The sequence below is a fragment of the Trematomus bernacchii genome, unplaced genomic scaffold, assembly GCF_902827165.1.
Source record: "Trematomus bernacchii unplaced genomic scaffold, fTreBer1.1, whole genome shotgun sequence".
NCBI lineage: Eukaryota > Metazoa > Chordata > Actinopteri > Perciformes > Nototheniidae > Trematomus > Trematomus bernacchii.
Genome location: NW_022987942.1, coordinates 650,237 through 669,994, shown reverse-complemented (window position 1 = coordinate 669,994; position 19,758 = coordinate 650,237). Strand labels below are relative to the sequence as shown.

Sequence of the window (19,758 nt, the reverse complement as noted above, 5' to 3'; positions counted from 1 at the left end):
CCTCGGTGTCCACATCACTGAGGACCTGACATGGACTCTTCACACCACCACCATCACCAAGAAAGCTCGACAGCGGCTCTTCTTCCTCCGCAGGCTGAGGAGGTTCAACATGGACTCCAGGATACTCTGCAACTTCTACAGGTGCACCATAGAGAGTATCCTGACCTTCTACAGGTGCTCCATAGAGAGCATCCAGACCTTCTACAGGTGCACCATAGAGAGGATCCTGACCTTCTACAGGTGCACCATAGAGAGCATCCTGACCTTCTACAGGTGCACCATAGAGAGGATCCTGACCTTCTACAGGTGCACCATAGAGAGGATCCTGACCTTCTACAGGTGCACCATAGAGAGGATCCTGACCTTCTACAGGTGCTCCATAGAGAGCATCCTGACCTCTACAGGTGCACCATAGAGAGGATCCTGACCTTCTACAGGTGCACCATAGAGAGGATCCTGACCTTCTACAGGTGCTCCATAGAGAGCATCCTGACCTCTACAGGTGCACCATAGAGAGGATCCTGACCTTCTACAGGTGCACCATAGAGAGCATCCTGACCTTCTACAGGTGCTCCATAGAGAGCATCCTGACCTTCTACAGGTGCACCATAGGGAGCATCCTGACCTTCTACAGGTGCTCCATAGAGAGCATCCTGACTATTGGCAGCTGCACCGCCCTCAACCCTAAGTCTCTACAGAGGGGGGTGAAAACTGCACAGCACATCCCCAGGACGGAGCTGCCATCCACAGAGGACCTCCACACCCAGCGGCTCAGGAAGAAATCCCTCAGGATGATATTATTATTCATATTTTATTACAATATGCAGTATTTTATTCCATTACATTTTACATTTTATTTTATCATACTATTTAACATGTTTATAGTTGACTTATTGTCTGCTTATGTCTGATGTATATTTATGTTGCATTGTCGGAAGAGCCTGAGACTTAAGATCTTCATTGCCAAAACGACACTGTACAGTAGCTATTGTGCATAGGACAATAAAGCCTTAGAAGTCTTGAAACATTTTTCAAATAAACTGCATTCCTTCAAGTTTATTGCCAAAAACCTACATTTAACAAGACTATTGAACATAAACAACATTATAGTTGATCTTTGCACAGTATTTACTGAATAGAGCTTAAACGCAGCATAGTGCAACTCTACAGAACCACTGTGAACCAGGAGCTTACACCCTGGAGGTTTACTGGGAACAACGGTATCTGCATGCTGTAGAGAACGTTGAGTTTTCATAATTCTGGCTTCAACTTACTGAAGTATTGGTTCTCATAAACTCCCTACTCCAATAACGTTTAATGTTCACAAGTAGAGAACTTCTATCATGTTTGCGTTTGAACTGAAATGTTGCATTCTGTAACTAATAAATACAATAAAAAAATGAACAACTGTTCATGTATTCATTCATTAATTCTTAGCAGACCAAACCCCACCAAGTCACTGCACCTGGAAATAGTTACAGCAAGGAACTGTATCTTTGTTTTTCTGTTTGGAATAGACAAAGTTATAAAATAATAATTAATGAACGTTGGACCCACTGGTAGTTTTGAAATATTGACAGAACAAAGCCAAATATTTCCCCCTTATTCCAGCATTTATGCTCAGCTAATCGTCTCCTGGCTTCATCTCTAGACACAAGAGAGGGGTCTCTAACCTCTCATGTTTCCCTCAGCACGAAAGTTCATTTCTCCAAATATCAAACTTTTCTTCTACCTCTGACACGTCTTCTGTCTCCCCTCATGGACCACAAGGCTTTCTCTTAGCACGCTGCTAACTCTTGGCCCCCGCCGCATCACCCTGCCTGACCCTGAGCTCAGAACATGCAGACCCTGCCACGCCCGCAGGCTAATTCAGGATGAGTCAATAAAGTGCTCAGAGACACAGAGAATACACTTTAACAACAACAACAACGCAGGGTCGTATTTCCATCCACCATCCTGCCTGCTGTTGTTGGGATGGTGACAGAGGACACACACTCCCACACCCCCCCCCCCCCCACACCCCCCCCCCCCCACACACACACACACACACACACACACACACACACACACACACACACACACAGAAACTGGGCCAGAGAATGTGTTCCTGTAGTACCTCCTGTCTGTTTCTATGCTCCTCTCTCACACACAAATACACACAGACAGACACATACTTGCATGTTGGAATGTGTCCGTCCCATTCCAAAAGTCTCAGACTGTCTACAAAAGTCCACTAGGCGGAGGGAGCGGGGCTGACCACACGGAATAGAAAAGTGTGTACTTCTATATTTGTGGGATCCAGTTTTAGTTTTATGTGCTGAAACAGATTACATGTTTGGAAAGTGAGGACATTTAGTCCAGTCCAAGATTTAGTTTGAGGGTTAAATTTAGGTTTTAGTTTTTCAAGAATATATGAATAAAGTACCTACTCCATACCGTGAAGTTAATTAGATCTTTAATTAGATTAATAGTTCCCTCTGCTGAGGGGAAGCACTGTCCTATCATTTAATCTTTATGATTCTATTCCCAAAATGCACTGTCCATGTGTTTGCTTGGAAGCGTGTGCATATAGTTGTCAGACTACAGTATGCACAATCATGTAAAAATAACTTTATTTTGAGAAAAAGTTGATGCAAATGCTCCGTAAAACGTATGAAAGAGTGTTTTTTTTAAACACTCTTGTGTCATGAGAGTAATGCGAACATGAGCTGGACTAATTTGGACACTTCACTTTCCTCATAGTGGCCGAACAGCTTCCTCCACTGCTGCAGTTGTCAGTGTCATGTGGTTTACACTTCACCTCAGCAGGTGCTCTCATCACACTTCCAATGCCCTTAAACTGTCATTTTAAATGAATATGTTTGTAACTGACCTCCAATAGCTTCACACCTCGAAGTCATCTCCCAAAGCACCAGGGCCATGGAGTAAATGTCCGTCTGTTTGAAGGACTCCATGTTCTCCAGATTCAGTCGGGCCTCCAGCACCTCTGGAGCCATGTAGCGTGCCGTGCCCACCTGCAGAACAGATATGTTAACACACAAGTACACACACAAATACTGAGCATAGCATACACTTACTGTCATGAGGTAGAAAGACAGGGTTCCTGCAGGTTTCACCAACTCAAATTTAAGACTTTTTAAGACCTTTTTAAGACCACTTTGAATATAATTTAAGACCTATTTCATGGCAAGAAAGTATGAAGGAAAATTGCTATGAAAGAAGAAATACGTCCCATAATTACTTACAAAGTAAATGTATTCATGTTCAACATAAGAACAATGACTGAACATAACAGCATAACAGTACAGAACTGTGTTAGCCAAAAAGTGTGTATGTGTGTGTGCTTGTGTGTGTGTTAGGGCTGTGCAATTAATCGTATTTTAATCGCAATTACGATTTTGGCCAGCCACAATTACAAAAACAACATAATCGAAAAAAACGATTATTTAGCTTTGCTAGGTTGTGACAGTGCACTACAACATATTTGATCTAATTAATTTTAGTCTAATTTATTTTTATTTATCATATTTATATATGTTTAGTAGCTTGTGGAAGTGCGCTCCAAAATATTTGTTGATCTTGTTTATTGGTATTTATTATTTTGATATTATTTATTTAAATATATCATTTATTTAATTCATTTTTGTATTGGTTTTTCAGTTGAATTATACGTTCAGGGTAATCAACAGTTAAAAAGATACTGTTCAAATTATTATTTGTTTTAAAGTTCAATAAATGGATGTTTTCAAAGTCAATGAATAATCGTGATTATGATTTTTGCCATAATCGAGCAGCCCTAGTGTGTGTGTGTGTGTGTGTGTGTGTGTGTGTGTGTGTGTGTGTGTGTGTGTGTGTGTGTGTGTGTGTGTGTGTGTGTGTGTGTGTGAGAGAGTGACAAGAGCTATATTCAGAGCTCTGCTGCCTTGGCTACAATCTTTCATCGTTGCTGTTGTATGATTGGTGTTTAACTACGGTATTTAGCGTCTACAGCAGTGGTTCTCAACTGGTGGGTCGCGACCCAAAAGTGGGTCGCGAACCCGTTTCGAGTGGGTCCCGGATGTGTGAGTGAAGAAAAAAAAGTTGAAATAAAAATTTGGAATTTTCTTTTTTTTTTTGGGAAAAAAGTCAAACTTTTATTTTGAAGGCCCGATTTTCTAACGCTGTGCATGCAGTAGGCGTTGGACTGGAAGTACCGGAGACCATAAACGGTTTTGAAAACTTCTGTCACGTAGTGATCATCTTCTCAATAAAAGATCTTTGCTGATGTTTTTTCGAGTCTTCTGGCCAATCAGAATCAAGATTGTTGCCGGAAGTCCCCACGGAGAATAACTTTGCGGTAGAACTCTTCTTTATACATCCATGGGTACAACTTCAGATAGAAATGAACACATGATGAAATATGACCCCCGGTTTGATGACTGACAGGTCACAGAACAATGGGAGCTACCTACCCTTACCCACAATTTAAAGTAATTCACACAGACTATCTCCTCTTTGCTCTTCTCTCTGTGTGGAGCAGCAAGTTCAGCTGTCGGAACAAAGTGAAAAACAAACAATGGCATACAATATTATTAACATGTCGGGTAGTAATAGATTTCGTTATTTTCTTCTCAGAGTGTACCAGAATGCGTAGTTTATGTTGGTATTTCTAAAAATCTCCTGGGGGGAGAATCCCCCCAGACCCCCCTTCTGGGGTTGGGTGTTCAGCATGTGTGCCTTTTTATATAGTTCAGCTTTGATTCCAAAATCTCATTAAACCTTTTTTTAAATCATACTTTAGTTCTGTGAAGGGATATAAGCAGGGCTGGACTGGCCATCTGGCATACCGGGCATTTTCCCGGTGGGCCGACGTGCCTTTTGGGCCGACACGTCATTTTTTTTTTTTTCTGAAGTCCCGGCCCATAAGACGGGTAGATTGGCCCTCTGTTTAAATGTTTTTAGTAATTGACACTGGGCCGGCCCAATCAAATCTTTAATCACCTCCCCCTTTGGGCCGCTCGGTGTGCATCATTAAATCACGCCCCCAGGAGGTGAGCCGGCCGTTGAAGCCAAATCGCCTTTTTTTTCGAGAAAAAAAAAAGTTCGAGTTAGAAATGGAGAAGGCGAAGGCGAAGACGAAGGCCAAGCGAAAAGGGGGAGCAGAAAAATTGCGGGCAAGAAAAAAGCAGGCCCTTCATGCTGATGTTGCCGCTTGTGTCAAAATAACCGACATGTTTAGTACAGGTGCAGGTCCATATTCAGCACCCGTGGCCGATATTGGTGGTGGTGAGGAAGATGATGAGAGGGAGAGAGATCCGCGCGAGTGGGGAGAGGGAGGAGAACTCGCGGTAAGCAGAAGCTAAGAAAATTAGGAAAAGATTATTATTAAGGTTATGATACTCTGTAGTTCTGGAACCCATTAATATCCCCTTGATGAAGCACTAATAAGACACATATTATTAGAGAAACATTCGTTAGCCTACAAGCTAGTAAGCTGGCTATTTTAGGTTTTCCCTGGCAAGTTAAAATATAGCTTAATGGGACTCTGATACGTTGTCTCATTGAAAGAATGTCATTATTTTGTTAACCACCATTCATGAACAATTACTGTCAGCTGGCAGCTTGTTTTGTTTAGTTTATTTACTTATGTGTTTATAAGGGCAACAGTGGTCTTTTGGGACCTGAACAAAATGTTTATAGTCAGCTTTTTGCGGTAGTTTTGATTGACAATATATAGAATGAATAATATAGAAATAGAAGAAAAAATGTAGGCACACATGTAGTTTTGACCATTAACTGTGTGGTATTGTTATGTCAATGCCTATTTGTATGGACCTCTATCAGGGACCAAAGAGGTCACCTGCATCCTTTTTGACTCTCCCAAAGCCCCCCAACTACACTCACACATGCAAACAGACACACACACACACACACACACACACACACACACACACACACACACACACACACACACACACACACACACACACACACACACACACACACACACACACACACAGAGAGGAATGGACGCTGGACATAGTGCCCCTCTCCACAACAAGCATTCATTTTAGTTATTTCAGTCTAGTATATAAGTTACTTTGTGTGTACAGTATATATATACAGTATATATATCTTGCTAGTTGTGTACTTTTGTAATTTATGTGGGATTTCTGTCAAATGTTGCTTCAACTCTCTTTGTAAATTTAAATCTGTCTCTTTCAAACCTATTCTCAGGAAAAAAAATAAAGACAGTGGATAGTATTTTTGGTTAAACCTGTGTTCCTTCAGTTCTGTGTGCTCTGTGAGGTTCTGAGAAACCAGCCGCCTAAGACTTGCACTATAGCCCCTTGCGTGCGTCAATCAATCACATTTTATTTATATAGCCCAATATCACAAATTACAATTTGTCTCAGAGGGCTTCACAGTGTGTACAGGTACGACATCCTCTGTCCTTAGACCCTTGCAGCGCTCAAGGAAAAACTCCCCAAAACAGACCCCACAATTAACAGTGGGAAGTAGGAAGAAACCTCTGTGAGAGCAACAGAAGAGGGATCCCTCTCCCAGGACGGACAGACGTGCAATAGGTGTCGTGTGTACAGATGAAAAAGGCAATACAATTACAGCGATTAAAAAAAGGATGGAAAAATTAAATGAAAGCGTCAATGTATATAAAAAAGATGCCGTCGACTCATCCTGTAGACTCATCTGGTCCTATCTCTATTGTGTTGTCATAGAAAGGGGAGGCAGGGCACTATAGGGTCCCCCCCCCCCTAAATTCACTAGAAGTCATCATTTAAGGGGTTATTTTTAAAACTTTTCTTCTGTGGGGGGCATACCCCCCCAGACCCCCCTATTAGTGCTCGGTCACTGTTCGCTTTGTGAGAGGGTTTGAAGGTCTAATTTCTAATGATTGATAGTTACACATACTTGTGGTATGTATTAGTTTTGTTTGCCCCTGGTACGTAAAAAGGATAATAATAGCGTTTTTTATAATTATACTGAGTTATTCTTCTTGTCAGGAACCGCTACTATTCGTTTGTTTTATGGATTTGGGCCGGTCTGGGTCTAAATGCCAGGGCCGATTTGCTGTCCCAGTCCAGCCCTGGATATAAGGGATATATTCACTGTACTAAACTTTAATTAATATTGTATGCTGAAAAGCGTATATTACAGCATGATTTTATTTGAGTGCTTCAAAATGTTGGGTCGCGATGTATTGACCAAGTAAAAAGTGGGTCCCGAGGCCTGACCAGTTGAGAACCACTGGTCTACAGCACCTCCGCTTTTAGGGTTGACGTAGACCCAAACGTCACCCGGAGGTCCCCCGGTGGTGTTGCGGGAGCTGCTGCACTAGCTAACGCTGCACTAGCTAACGCTACATTAGCAAAACAAACGCTAATTTATTTTGCAAAAGGTGCAGCGGGCTTCAAACACGTTCCCCTCCACTGGTTTCAACCAAGCACTAAATTCGATGTTTTCCAACCAAATACGGTTGAACTTACACTTCCCCATATTTATTTGTAAGTAGATTCTAAGATACATGAGTTTCTGACTGCCGCTAGCTGAAGCTTGGTTGCTAGGTTACTAGCTGGGTGTTCTCCAATAAGGGGCCGGGGGAAACAAAGTTAGTGATTACTGGTTCCATTTTGATTTATTTCTATAGAGTGGCGAAGTCACGCCCATCTACTTCCGCCCCATGGGACCTTATTTTGGAAAAATAATGTATTGAAGTCAATGGAGAGAGAAAACTTATCTTTCGATCCCATTTGAATTGTGCCATGAATTACACATATGATGTTTGTCAATCTTAAAAAATAATTTCCATGTCAAAAAAGTCACAGTTTGTCGCAAAACTGTTGAAATATAAGACTCGGAAAAATACGTAACTAGAAAGACTACAAATCCCAGAGTCGCGTAAGTGATGTCCCAATTGTTTTCCTCCACTAAGACATAGCTAAGATCAGCGCCATATAGATATAATCTATCTATATGGCGCTGGCTAAGATAAGATAACTTTAACAAGATGCCTGTGTGCTTAGTACCAGGTTGTTATTATACCAGCAATGGGTCTTGCTCGTTCTTTCGCTTCCCGTCTGATGAAAGGACCAGGAGTGGCTTGATCAAGTTAGCTACCTAGCTAGTAGCTAGCACGTTAGTTAGCATTACAGCCTTGTCATTTTTATTAGCCTTAACATGAAGTAACATTAAGTAACCCAAAAATGTTAAACAGTAAGAGTAGTAGTCATATTTCATGAACCCTTTGAAGAGTACTGTCACCGGTGTGATCATTCTATAATACACAATTTAAGCCCCGGGGAGAAATGCTAACGCTAACGCTAGCGATCTTCTCTACTTCATGCTATCTGCACAAATGGTTGACATTAAACATTAAAACGACCAGGCAGTTCAGAGAGAATCAAAGGAAGGCAGGCAGGCAGCTTTGCATGACTTTCTTCAGGACGTGTTTCATTGTGGTGATAGTGAGGGTAGTCAATCGTTTTGTTGACAAGACAGTAGTGACGGCCATCTTGGTGACGTGTGTTGTTGACCAGAGATGTAGTTCATTGAGCGTTTCACACAAACAAATGTGTTACTTCACAGTTTTACGACACATTTTTTTTTTTTTGACTTGCAAAATTATCTTTTAAATTGACAAACATCATATGTGTAATTCGTGGCACATTGACTTCAATACATAATTTTTCCGAAATAAATTGTTGGGGGCAACTGAAAGGCTCTTACCGTACTGGTCACTTTGCAGCCCGGACATTTCCCCCAAAACACATTTAGACGCGATCGCAACACAGAAGTACCTTTCAAATCCCATAATTTTTAAGACCTTCTAAATCATATTTAAGACCTTTTTTATTTTTGTGGTCATATTTAAGACCTTTTTAAGGCCTTAAATTCAGATTATCAAATTTAAGACTTTTTAAAAACCCGCGGGAACCCTGGAAAGATAAGAACATAAAAAACAGCTGTATCAAACAAGCCCCCAGGACTTTCAATCATTAAGGCCTAAAAGTTATAAGATGTGCTAAAGGCCAATTCCAGAGTTATTTCCCCTCTCCATTCATTTGATTGAGCTGAGAGTGGCTGTAACGGGTATTTTTGTTCTGGAGAGTCAGGCCATTTTGGCTTCATGCGCCATTGAGCAACTTTCTTAGAAATGACAGGGCCCCGCCTTCAACGCTGTATCCAGTTCCCTTTATTATATAGCCATGGACCACACATTGACCACTATACAGTCTGGAGGGGAAAGTTGCAGGCTTTGAATCATTTGCTGCTATTCTGATCTAGAAGACTGCAGGTAGAACTCCAATGTCTTGCTCAAATACAAAAGAGCAAACTAAGTCAGTGGATAACACATGTTGAATGATAAAAAGCGTGTTAAGTCATATTATAAAGGAATAAAATCAGACCTGTCCACTGTTGGCGAGGTCATCCACAGTCAGACAGCTGTCCAAACGGAGAGCCAGCCCGAAGTCACTGAGGCACAGCGTCAGGTCGTTCTTCACCAGGATGTTGGAGCTCTTCAGGTCCCGATGCACTATGGGCACCTTTAGGCACAACAGCAGTATGGGTGTCAAAAGAACCAATTAAATAAAACATTTACATATAATGACATTTCATTGTGTTCATTACACTAGACAATAGCCAATAGCCAATGAGGCTCAAGAGTGTTTGTTTAATGACGATCATTACAGCATGAACTTGTATAGGTGCTTTTCTTTCTGTAGCTATTTGACATGATGATGGTGATTATGGTTGGTATTTCTAAGCTCTGATATGCTGTCTGTCAACAGGATATATTCACTCAGTCGTACCTTAGGCCGTCCACAGAGCAGGCGGTCACTGTGGAGGTGGGCCACCCCCTGGGACAGAGACATGCCCAGCACCTGCAGCTCCTCCCAGCTGATCACATGACGCGTCAGGTGCTCCTGGAGGGCACAGGGAACATGGGATGGTTAAAACTGATTCATGATGAAACCAGTGATGAAAAGTAACTAAGTACTTTACTCAAGTATTGACATTTTGGTCATTTAGGGAGTATTTCCATTAAATGCTACTTAATACTTCTACTCTACTACATCTTAGAGGAAAAATGTTACTTTTTAATACATTACATTTCGTTAACACTTATAGTTACTTGTTACCTTGTACATGATCCATGCTGCATAATGAGTACTTTTACTTTTGATACTTTTAGTACACTTGATAATACTTCTGTACTTTTTATTATCCTGAAATGGGCCATTGTGCAGAATGAGTACTACACTTTGATGCTAATACTTTGGTACTTTTACTTTAGTAACATTTTGAAATCAGGTCTTTTGCCAATAATGAAGTACTTTAAGAAAATAGTATTTGTACTTTTACAGATCCGAGTACTTATTCCTGAAACTTAGGAATGAAAAAAAAAAAATCGGTAGGAATTGCAGTTTACCTGTGGTGGAATTTAATTTAGTAATTAACTTACGTACTGTATTTAAGTACAAATTTAAAATACCTGTACTTTATTTTTTATTTCTACATCTCAGAGGGATATTTTTATCTGACAGCTTTAATTATTAGTCACTTACCAATTTAGATTTTGCACACAGAACATATGGATGTGTTGGAGTACAGCAGAGTTGAAATACTTCCTCGCACTAATGTATGGTTTCCTGTCACTATCAGCCTCACCTGTAGATTTCCTCTGTGGTGGAAGGCCGTGATGATCCAGTACTGTTTCTCCACCTTCCTCTCCTCAGCTGTGAGGAAATGGAGGACATTTTCGTGTCGCAGGTCTGTGTTGGAGAAAATGTCCTTCTCGTTCTTCCAGGAGGCGTATTCCTCGTAGGGGAAGATCTTCACAGCGACTGTTTCAAACTGATCTGAGGTACTCTGCTTCAGCTTGGCCTTGTACACCTGGGCGAAGCGACCCTTCCCCACCTGGGACAAGATCAAATGTTAGGATTTTAGAGAGAATTTCAGTTAACTTGGAAATAAAAGAATAACTGAAGTACAACTAGTTCTGTACCAGCAGTTCCAGCTCTATAGGCAGCGGCTCGGTGTTGTGGTTGAGGCTGTTGGCGTGCGTGGAGCTGCTGTCCGATCCGTCGTCATCCATCATGATGGCGCAGGCGTCGCAGTCCAGCCCCGCGGCTTTGGGCTTGCGCTTCTTAATGTTGCTCTCCCATTCTCGGATCCCGCGCTGCCGATAGGCTCGGTACCAGTGGAACATTCCCACAACCACAATCCCCATCACCAGCAGAGGCACCAGGCTCACCAGCAGAACCGACACCAGGGGGTCGTCTGGGGTTGGATCCAAAACTGTAAAAGACAGAAGGCAGAAGATGACCATAACATACGTGGAGAGTATGAAGGGTCTCATAAACTAAACCAAAAATTGGAAAGGTCAAACATTTGAGAAATCAATGAGATAATTCATTAGGACTATTTGATTAACGCATACACTATGCACAAGATTGACAAAGGTAGGAGGGTAAAACCAACAGCTTTTATCTCAATCTTTATTTATTTATTTATATTTTTGCCATTGAGGTCTTTGAACTGCCAATAAGTGGACAATGCAAAGTCAAAGAACAACACTCAAAGTCGTTTTAGTTAGGACAGTTTGAAAACTGTTAATGCAGACCCAGTTCTTCAAGTAACAGCTTCAATTTGCCTTTCAAATTGAGAGAGAACTAATTAGTAGCCGAGCATTAGCCTCGCTTTGGTTGGTTAGGGTTTACCACAGAATTTAGGTTTGGAATATTAGCTTTACATAACTACTTTACATAACTGAAAAGGCGTGGCTATGGCTAAAGGTAAACCTGTTATATGTGTAGTACACATTACCTTAACATATACTGTATAGCTGTTCAGTCCATTTGTGGAATCACCTTCTGATGATGACAGTTAGTTTGAACTAGAAAAACCCTGTCCAAGCGCTTGATGCCAGCCCCAATGCTATTATTGCCAGCACTAAGTATTGATAGCAGTAGCTGTTTTACTTATTTTATTTTGAAATAAAGGCCTCATTCTGCGCTTCCTTTTTGGATACAGTGACTTTCTGGGTCTTTTTTTGTTTTGTGTTGTTACACACATGCACACACACCATAGATCAACTGTGTATGTTCTTACAACACAGCCAGACAAACTCAGGTGGTTTAAATGAAGAAAAAAGTGTAATTTTTCCACCATCCCATAAACAACTACTGTCAGATTTCATGTTGCACACAGGGCCAGCAGAGTTCCACACAGCCGCAGTGTATGATGAGGACTTGGCTACCTTGTAGAGAAGTTGCAGACATGCAGCCTGTCACAAGCAGCTTTTCATGGAGCAGCTCACTGTGGCTGCTCCTTCGTATCCATTCAAACATTCAAAACTGATCAGCTGTCAGACAATGTCATGTTTTATAGATGTTACAGTTTTGATTAAGTATTTTGATGAGTTCTACATCTGTGACAAATATGTTCCATGTACACTGACTGAAAATGAAAACCATTTCTTGTTTTGCCAGTTGTTTCCATCACAATTAAAATAGTATAAAGTACAAACAGAGTCTGGATTCCCTTAATGCCATGTTTGATCCAGCACTCATAAAACCTTTTTGGATACACCCTTCCTCTTCGCCTCCCAAAACAAAATTCCCCATTTCCATTTCCAGAGACTTAACTAAAAGGGAATGCGGTGATGTAGGCACAGGTCTTTGAAGGACACACCTAATTGGGTTGCTGCATGCAGCATGCAGAATACTGCATTCTCCTCCCAACACTCATACTGTCAGTCCAACACAAGCAAGCCCACCACAGTCATTCTTGAGGCTTGCTCAATGAAAACAACATGTGCTCTGCTCCATGAAGTCACACATCACAGACTTTCCAACAAAACAATAAGTTAATATGTATTATTACTGATTTGTACTGTGTCTTTCAGTCGGTCTCTCAGTCTGTCTCTCAATGATTAAATGAAAGTAAAAAGATGTTTTATGCAAAAACATCATCATTTTAAGAAGATCAGTGGTGTTGACCTATTATGTAAAATATTTGAACCCCTCTTATGCTCATTCAAATAAATATTTCTAAATATATATTTTACTATATTTTTTATTTGGCATCCAGTAGCAGGTCGAGACCAATTTTACTAGGGGGGAGGGGGGGCTGTGCTTGGGCCAGTTATTTTAGGAGAGGGGTACAATAAATACAGGACAAATGAGAAAGACAGTGTTCATGACTTTAAAATGTAAGCTCAGTATGAAGTCATAGCGCACAAAGAAAATCAAGAACTCTTAAATCAGACTTTAGTTCCACCTGGAGTAAATTCACAAGCTACCCTGCAGTATACAAAGTCATTACAACTAGCTGCACCTTTACCAGCTTTGAGAACACTTTCATGATCAATCATTATAAAACATATCATATATATTATTCTGAAATGGACCAAATCTGCACAATGACTACTTTTGGTACTTTAAGTATATTTTGATGCTAATACTTTTGTACTCTAAACATTTTGACTGCAGGACTTTTACTTGTAACAGAGTATTCCTATTCTGTGGTGGTTCTACTTTTACTTAAGTACAAGATCTGAGTACTTCTTCCACCTCTGCTTTTGGTGACTGTTGTTCAGCATAGCACTCCTGAAAGGTGACACTGTGTTTTCAGTTTCCATGATCTATGTACAGTATCATGTATTGATTATATGTCGCTGCATGACCCCTGTATTAAAAGTTGTTTACCATCTTTCACTGTGGAGTTTCCACTCTGGTGAATGTTTATTAATAACTTGCTTTTATCCAGACTGGTATCATATTCTGGTGGGGCATGGAGGAATCCTGCCACAGGGAGGCTGGTGACCCTGACTGAAGGGAACATCACATCCACTCTTTGTCTTTACTACCCACACTGCTGCATAAACAAGGCTTACATCTCTCCACCACTCCAGCATCTCTCTGTGTCTGTTCCTGCGTCTCCATCTCCATCTCAAATGGTTTATTTTGCCTCACACTGCCTTCTTGTTGGGCTGCTTGAGTCATGTCTCTAAATCTGTGTGACTCGATGACTGGTGTCTGCAAGCCAAGATTCCACAGTTCGTGAGGAAATATAAAAATAAGATTGAGATCTAGGAACATGCACAGAGACACTTTTTCCTACATCGTTCCGTATCCATCTCCTCCTCTTCCTCTTTGTCACTGTATCAAGAAGACATGTTAATAAATGTTGTCTTATTTGTATCTCTTGTTCTTCTTTTCCTTCATCGGAATATCATCAAAAATCCCCACATCGTGTCATGAGGAAGATATCGTTCATCATGAAGGATATCAGAATAACCTACTAAATGACTTGGAGCGTGTGACTAAATGAATCCATGTCAGAAATAAATCATTTAGATCTTAATCTTATGATCATTGGCTGCCTGGAAGCATGCCGTAAAAACAATGCATACGCACCAAGCATGTTACCATGACAGGGCAGTATTTACTATCAGTGCCTCCCTTTCCAATTAAACTAGTTCCCAAAGCACTTGTGTGACTAACACTGACTGAGAGGCCTTGTTAGTCTACTCCAAATCACCTGGACATCTGTCTGAATGTGTGTCACTGAGGCCCAGCTCAGCACATGACTCCATTTAGATCAAATACTAATAGAAAACAATGCAGATAAGCTGGAACAGACAAGATTAACACCTCAATTCTGTCCACGCCTTATACAGAATTAACTTATCAGGGTCACACAGAACAGATACCTTCCTCCTTGATGGAGATAACATTAGTACAAAAATGTAAACATTTCAGCAAACTAAAAACTAAAAAGTGCACCATTACCTTTTAGTGTTTCCCCAAAGGCTTGGAATAGTGCAAAACAGTTTGACTCTTTTCTGCAGTGTATCATTAAAAGTGAAACATGACTAATATCAATGGAACAGATGTAGTAGATACATTAAAGGGGCCCTATTATGCTTTTTGGGGTTTTCCCTTTCCTGTAGTGTTATAGGTTTGTGTGCATGTAAACGGTGAGCAAAGGCTAACATCCCCTGTGTTCCCTCCAGAGGGAGTTTCTCTCCCACACACTCCACTTCAGATTTATGCAAAAGTATGTAAACATATTACAGTAGAGGCACAAAAGACAGAGATGTACCTAAGAATAGCATAATATGTCTTCTTTAAGACGTGCATGAAGGATGGTGAATCCTATTAAGGTCCAGCTTGTCTTATTTATAAAGGTTTACTGGAGAGAACTGCTCCACCAGCTGTTTGTCTCGATGCTCTTCCCTCCTAAAATTCCAATAAACTAATATGTACATTCATTCTCATATACTGGAACTTCAATTGCAACCTCTGTTGAATTGAAATTGATACCGGGCTGTTGTGTGATGAAACAGTGTATTTCAGATCAGAATCATTATCATCATGAGAATCTAAATACAATACTTTATACATCTGGTATGGTAAGGTATGATGATGCTTTGATTAACATCAGCTCTGCTTTCATCTTTTTATTCGCTTGTAAATTGGCGTCCTGTAACACAATCCGGTGTGTGACATCTTCGTCTCCTAACTCCGAATTAATTCTCACATCTCAAGTTGCTAATTGAATGATAACAATTGACTGGCTCACGTAGGAGGAAGTCTTGGCTCAGATGATCTTTTAGCTACACCAGAATCCCAAAATATTGCCTCTTGCTCCCAGAGGTTTATGGTTGTCAAACCGTTGGGTTCGGACAATGATTAACCTCTAAGGCCTCCACTGAGGAGTCCGTTTAAAACCAACAATCCCTGTTAGTGTTTTCTCCTGTGGGATCACAATGTTCCCCTCCGCACGATGACAGTTGTAGCACATTTTTGGTTGCACAAACACACTCATTCAGACACATTGGATTCCACAAGTGTGGATTCCAGAGCACAAACACTACTACATGCACGCCATGAGAATGTAATGCTGGGGGAGAACAATGTGAGGCATGTGAAGAGGAATAAGACATGGCAGCGGTCCAATACACAAACAAGGACTTCCTGCATGCGTCCTCAATGGGAGGAAGGAACAGCAACCCAAACCCTCAGGGCTGTGTGTGTGTGTGTGTGTGTGTGTGTGTGTGTGTGTGTGTGTGTGTGTGTGTGTGTGTGTGTGTGTGTGTGTGTGTGTGTGTGTGTGTGTGTGTGTGTGTGTGTGTGTGTGTGTGTGTGTGTGTGTGTGTGTGTGTGTGTGTGTGTGTTTCAGGGATGAAGATTGACAGACATAAATATTATTTTTTAAACAAACTACTTAACTTGCCACAATTTTATTTTGAAGCGTTCAGGTTTGGTGTTCACATCCTTATGTTTTGCTTGAATTGCAACAAAAGCTAATAAAATAACATAACTGCAACACATACATTTCATGAAATCTGGTAAAAAGAAGATAATTTGGTGGCTGCATTTGTTACTACAAGACTCACAATATAATCCATCCCAGTTTTACGGCATTTTGTGTTATAGTCACGACATTTAATCTATTGATTCGTGTTCACCAACACGATTTTCCCCTTTTTTTTTCGTGTCACACAGAACGATTTTAAAAGCAATGTATTTCTATTGGTAGTATGTTTCGTGCCTGCACCACGTCTTTTTGTCCGGTCGGGTCTTGGAAGACCAGAAGCTGTGTGGTTCATAAAACAATTTTCTTACTCAATATCAAGCAACGATTATTGTTTTTATTTTAAATCGTATAATGTCGGACTTTCTTTGCCGTCCGTGAGGAAAGCCTCAGAGCCTCAGAATACTGAAATCTGTATTTTTTAAAATCTTTTTTTCCTTCTAATTTGTTATTCTTTTCTAAATAACACACTGTTGTTTACTCAACAATAACACACAATTATCCTTGTTTTTATTTATTTGTTTAATTCTATAATATCAGGCTTTTTTGCCGTCCGTCAGGAACTGAATTTAAAAATAAAGTCACCTGAAAGTAAACAGACGTGCGATACACACCCACTGAACTGATTACCCAAGATCCTCAGCTATGGTTCAAGCTCGGTGACTGGATGTTTTAGCCGCAATGCATGTTGGGATATGGTGTTTATGCGATATGAAATCCGAAAAACATTAAAACATTAAAAAAAATAAAAATAATAATACTTTATTCCGAGTGTGCTTGCTTTTCTCTTTGGAAGTCATCACATAACGGCATTGTAATACACGGTTCGGCTGCATTAAATATTACACATCTGCCGTAGTTCTCTATTTATAGAGCCCTGATTAGAAGACTTCTGGACAAACTGGAAGAACTGCCACCGAAACTGTATACGTGACGTGGATCATAAATATATCAGCAATTAAACAACATCTTCAATTTCTCTTCACACAATACGTCTCCTTGCAGTATCAATACTAATTCGGCTGACTTTTATATTTGATCCAATTGGTAGATAGGTAGCAGTGCACAGCTGATAGACAGGGACTTGTAGTTTTTAAAGATATTACTGATTTTCTTAGAATATAAGAATGTAAATACTGAGTTGAGAGAATAGTCAGGGGATTTGGGTGATGGGAGACACATCTATGGATTCAGAATTTCAATAGCTTACCATTAAATGACGGATATACCTTTCTGTCTGTGATGTTTTACAAATCAGATATTAATGTGTAGAAGTAAAACATGTCAAATAATATAGCAATATGCTGTAAAATTATGTAAAAACATGAATAAAACTACACATCTTCAGATGTTATACACATAAGTGTCCTACACTAATAATACAAAGTATAATTTGTTGTGTTAACACTTTAAACTTGACAGTTTTTTAACCCGCACCGCCTAGGGATCAAAGCACGTTATTGAACTTTTTTGTTGAATATGTTATATTTGATGAAAAAAATATTAAGAGTACATACTTTCATAGGGGGAAAGTAGAAGGTCAATGATAGAAATATAGAATATAAAATATCAAGAAGATACTGTAAGTGATCTCTACAATAAAACAGTTTAGTGCCGGTTGTCCAAAGATATTAACAGGAGGATGTGCAAAACAGACAAACTTATTAACCTTTATTTAAACATTAAAGAATACTTTAGGTTAAGGTCTTCTTTTAAATAAGAAAAAAGCTTTGGGGGTATCTATCTACAGATAAATATTAAGCCTGACAAAGTACTATAAGTAATATATTGCTTTTCTGATATGTTAACTATGTTGAAGCACTTATTTTAACTGATATTATACATATTAATTATACTCTTATGTATGTAGATAGTATAAGAAATGTGCAGAATATGACAGTTTAATGGTGGAGGTATACACACATATTGATAGATGTCTTATAATGCACTGTTGAGGAACCTGCGACCCAAGTTTTTCATCATTGCATAACTACACCGTAGTTGTGTATATGATATGTCAATAAACCTTAGGAAATCTTGAAATCTTGAAAGGGATGTGCAAAATAGCCTGGACCCGTTGGAGTCCAGTTTTGGATAGTCTGCCGTGGTTTCATTCCATTTCATAGAGCTGTTTGGCGCTCGGCGTAACCTTGGCACACTGCCACTCCAACATCCAATCACAGAGCTTGAAGATTAATCACAGGGTTTGTCAAACAAAGGGATTGTAGTCCCAAACGATGGCTGAGGATTATGGGTAGTGTAGTGTCTTCGGCCATCCTAAACTCAGAAAAAACTATTTGTTTCTCCAAGTCGAAGGGGGAAAACACAAAAGCATTGTAGGCCTACACAATTTAAACCAATCAATGTTGTGTAATTAACAAGGATAAACTGATGTGTTTAGTTGATGAGTACTGCAGATTACTATGCAAACTTCGAGACCGGAAATACTGTTTTCACCCCAAGCTGTTGCCTGGCAACGCAATTCTGTCGAAAGTTATTTCATATCGCATCAACACCATATCCCAATGTGCATTGCGGCTAAAACATCCAATCACCGAGCTTCAACCATAGCTGAGGATCTTGGGTAATCAGTTCAGTGGGTGTGTTTACTTTCAGGTGACTTTATTTTTTAATTCAGTTCCTGACGGACGGCAAAAAAGCCCGATATTATAGAATTAAACAAATAAATAAAAACAAGGATAATTGTGTGTTATTGTTGAGTAAATAACAGTGTGTTATTTAGAAAAGAATAACAAATTAGAAGGAAAAAAAGATTTAAAAAATACATATTTCAGTATTCTGAGCCTCATTTATTTTCCTCACGGACGGCAAAAAAACAGACATTATACGATTTAAAATAAAAACAATAATCGTGGCTTGATATTGATTAAGAAAAGGGTTGATCTGACCGCGGCCGCGCTGATATTATAACGCCAGAGAATTTCCACACCTTTAGTGTATAAAACTCCCCCACTAGACCAGGGGTGGGGAACCTTTTTCTTCTCAAGGGCCATTTCAATTTTTTCAACATCCTCCGAGGGCCGTACAAATGATTGACCTCTGCTTAAAAATACTAAAATCACAGCCCATTCATTTCGCCTTTCTTTCATGCTGTGCAAAGAAAAAGCAACCTCTTAATCCAGATATTTTACCATGACTCGCGCATGCATTCACGTGCACGGCTGTGGCATGACCACCAAAACAGAAAGCTATGGACACAAGATGTGTGCAAATGTATTTAGTTTCCTATCCATGTGAACATGATTTAAGTGGGGGGGGACCTAACCTCCTCTAGGGGGGTCCTAACCTCCTCTAGGGGGGCACATTTTTAAATGTTGAAGTTAAAAGCATCAATCTGGTGCACTTTGAGAGCAAAATGAAGAGATCTATGGATACATCTCTCAACACCCATATGAAACAGAACTGTAAGCACAT

The 19,758-nt window shown here is 40.1% G+C and overlaps 1 protein-coding gene across 1 annotated transcript in view; it reads right to left on the bottom strand.

The window, feature by feature from the left end:
* LOC117470712 (TGF-beta receptor type-2-like) overlaps positions 1-19,758 on the bottom strand; it is a 39,888-nt gene that overhangs the window by 7,800 nt on the left and 12,330 nt on the right. The window contains exons 4-8 of the mRNA XM_034115556.1: positions 11,006-11,298; positions 10,669-10,917; positions 9,810-9,923; positions 9,405-9,542; positions 2,873-3,014 (exon numbers count right to left, since the gene is read on the bottom strand). Coding sequence (XP_033971447.1) covers positions 2,873-3,014; positions 9,405-9,542; positions 9,810-9,923; positions 10,669-10,917; positions 11,006-11,298 — 936 coding nt within the window. The remainder of the gene's footprint in view (positions 1-2,872; positions 3,015-9,404; positions 9,543-9,809; positions 9,924-10,668; positions 10,918-11,005; positions 11,299-19,758) is intronic.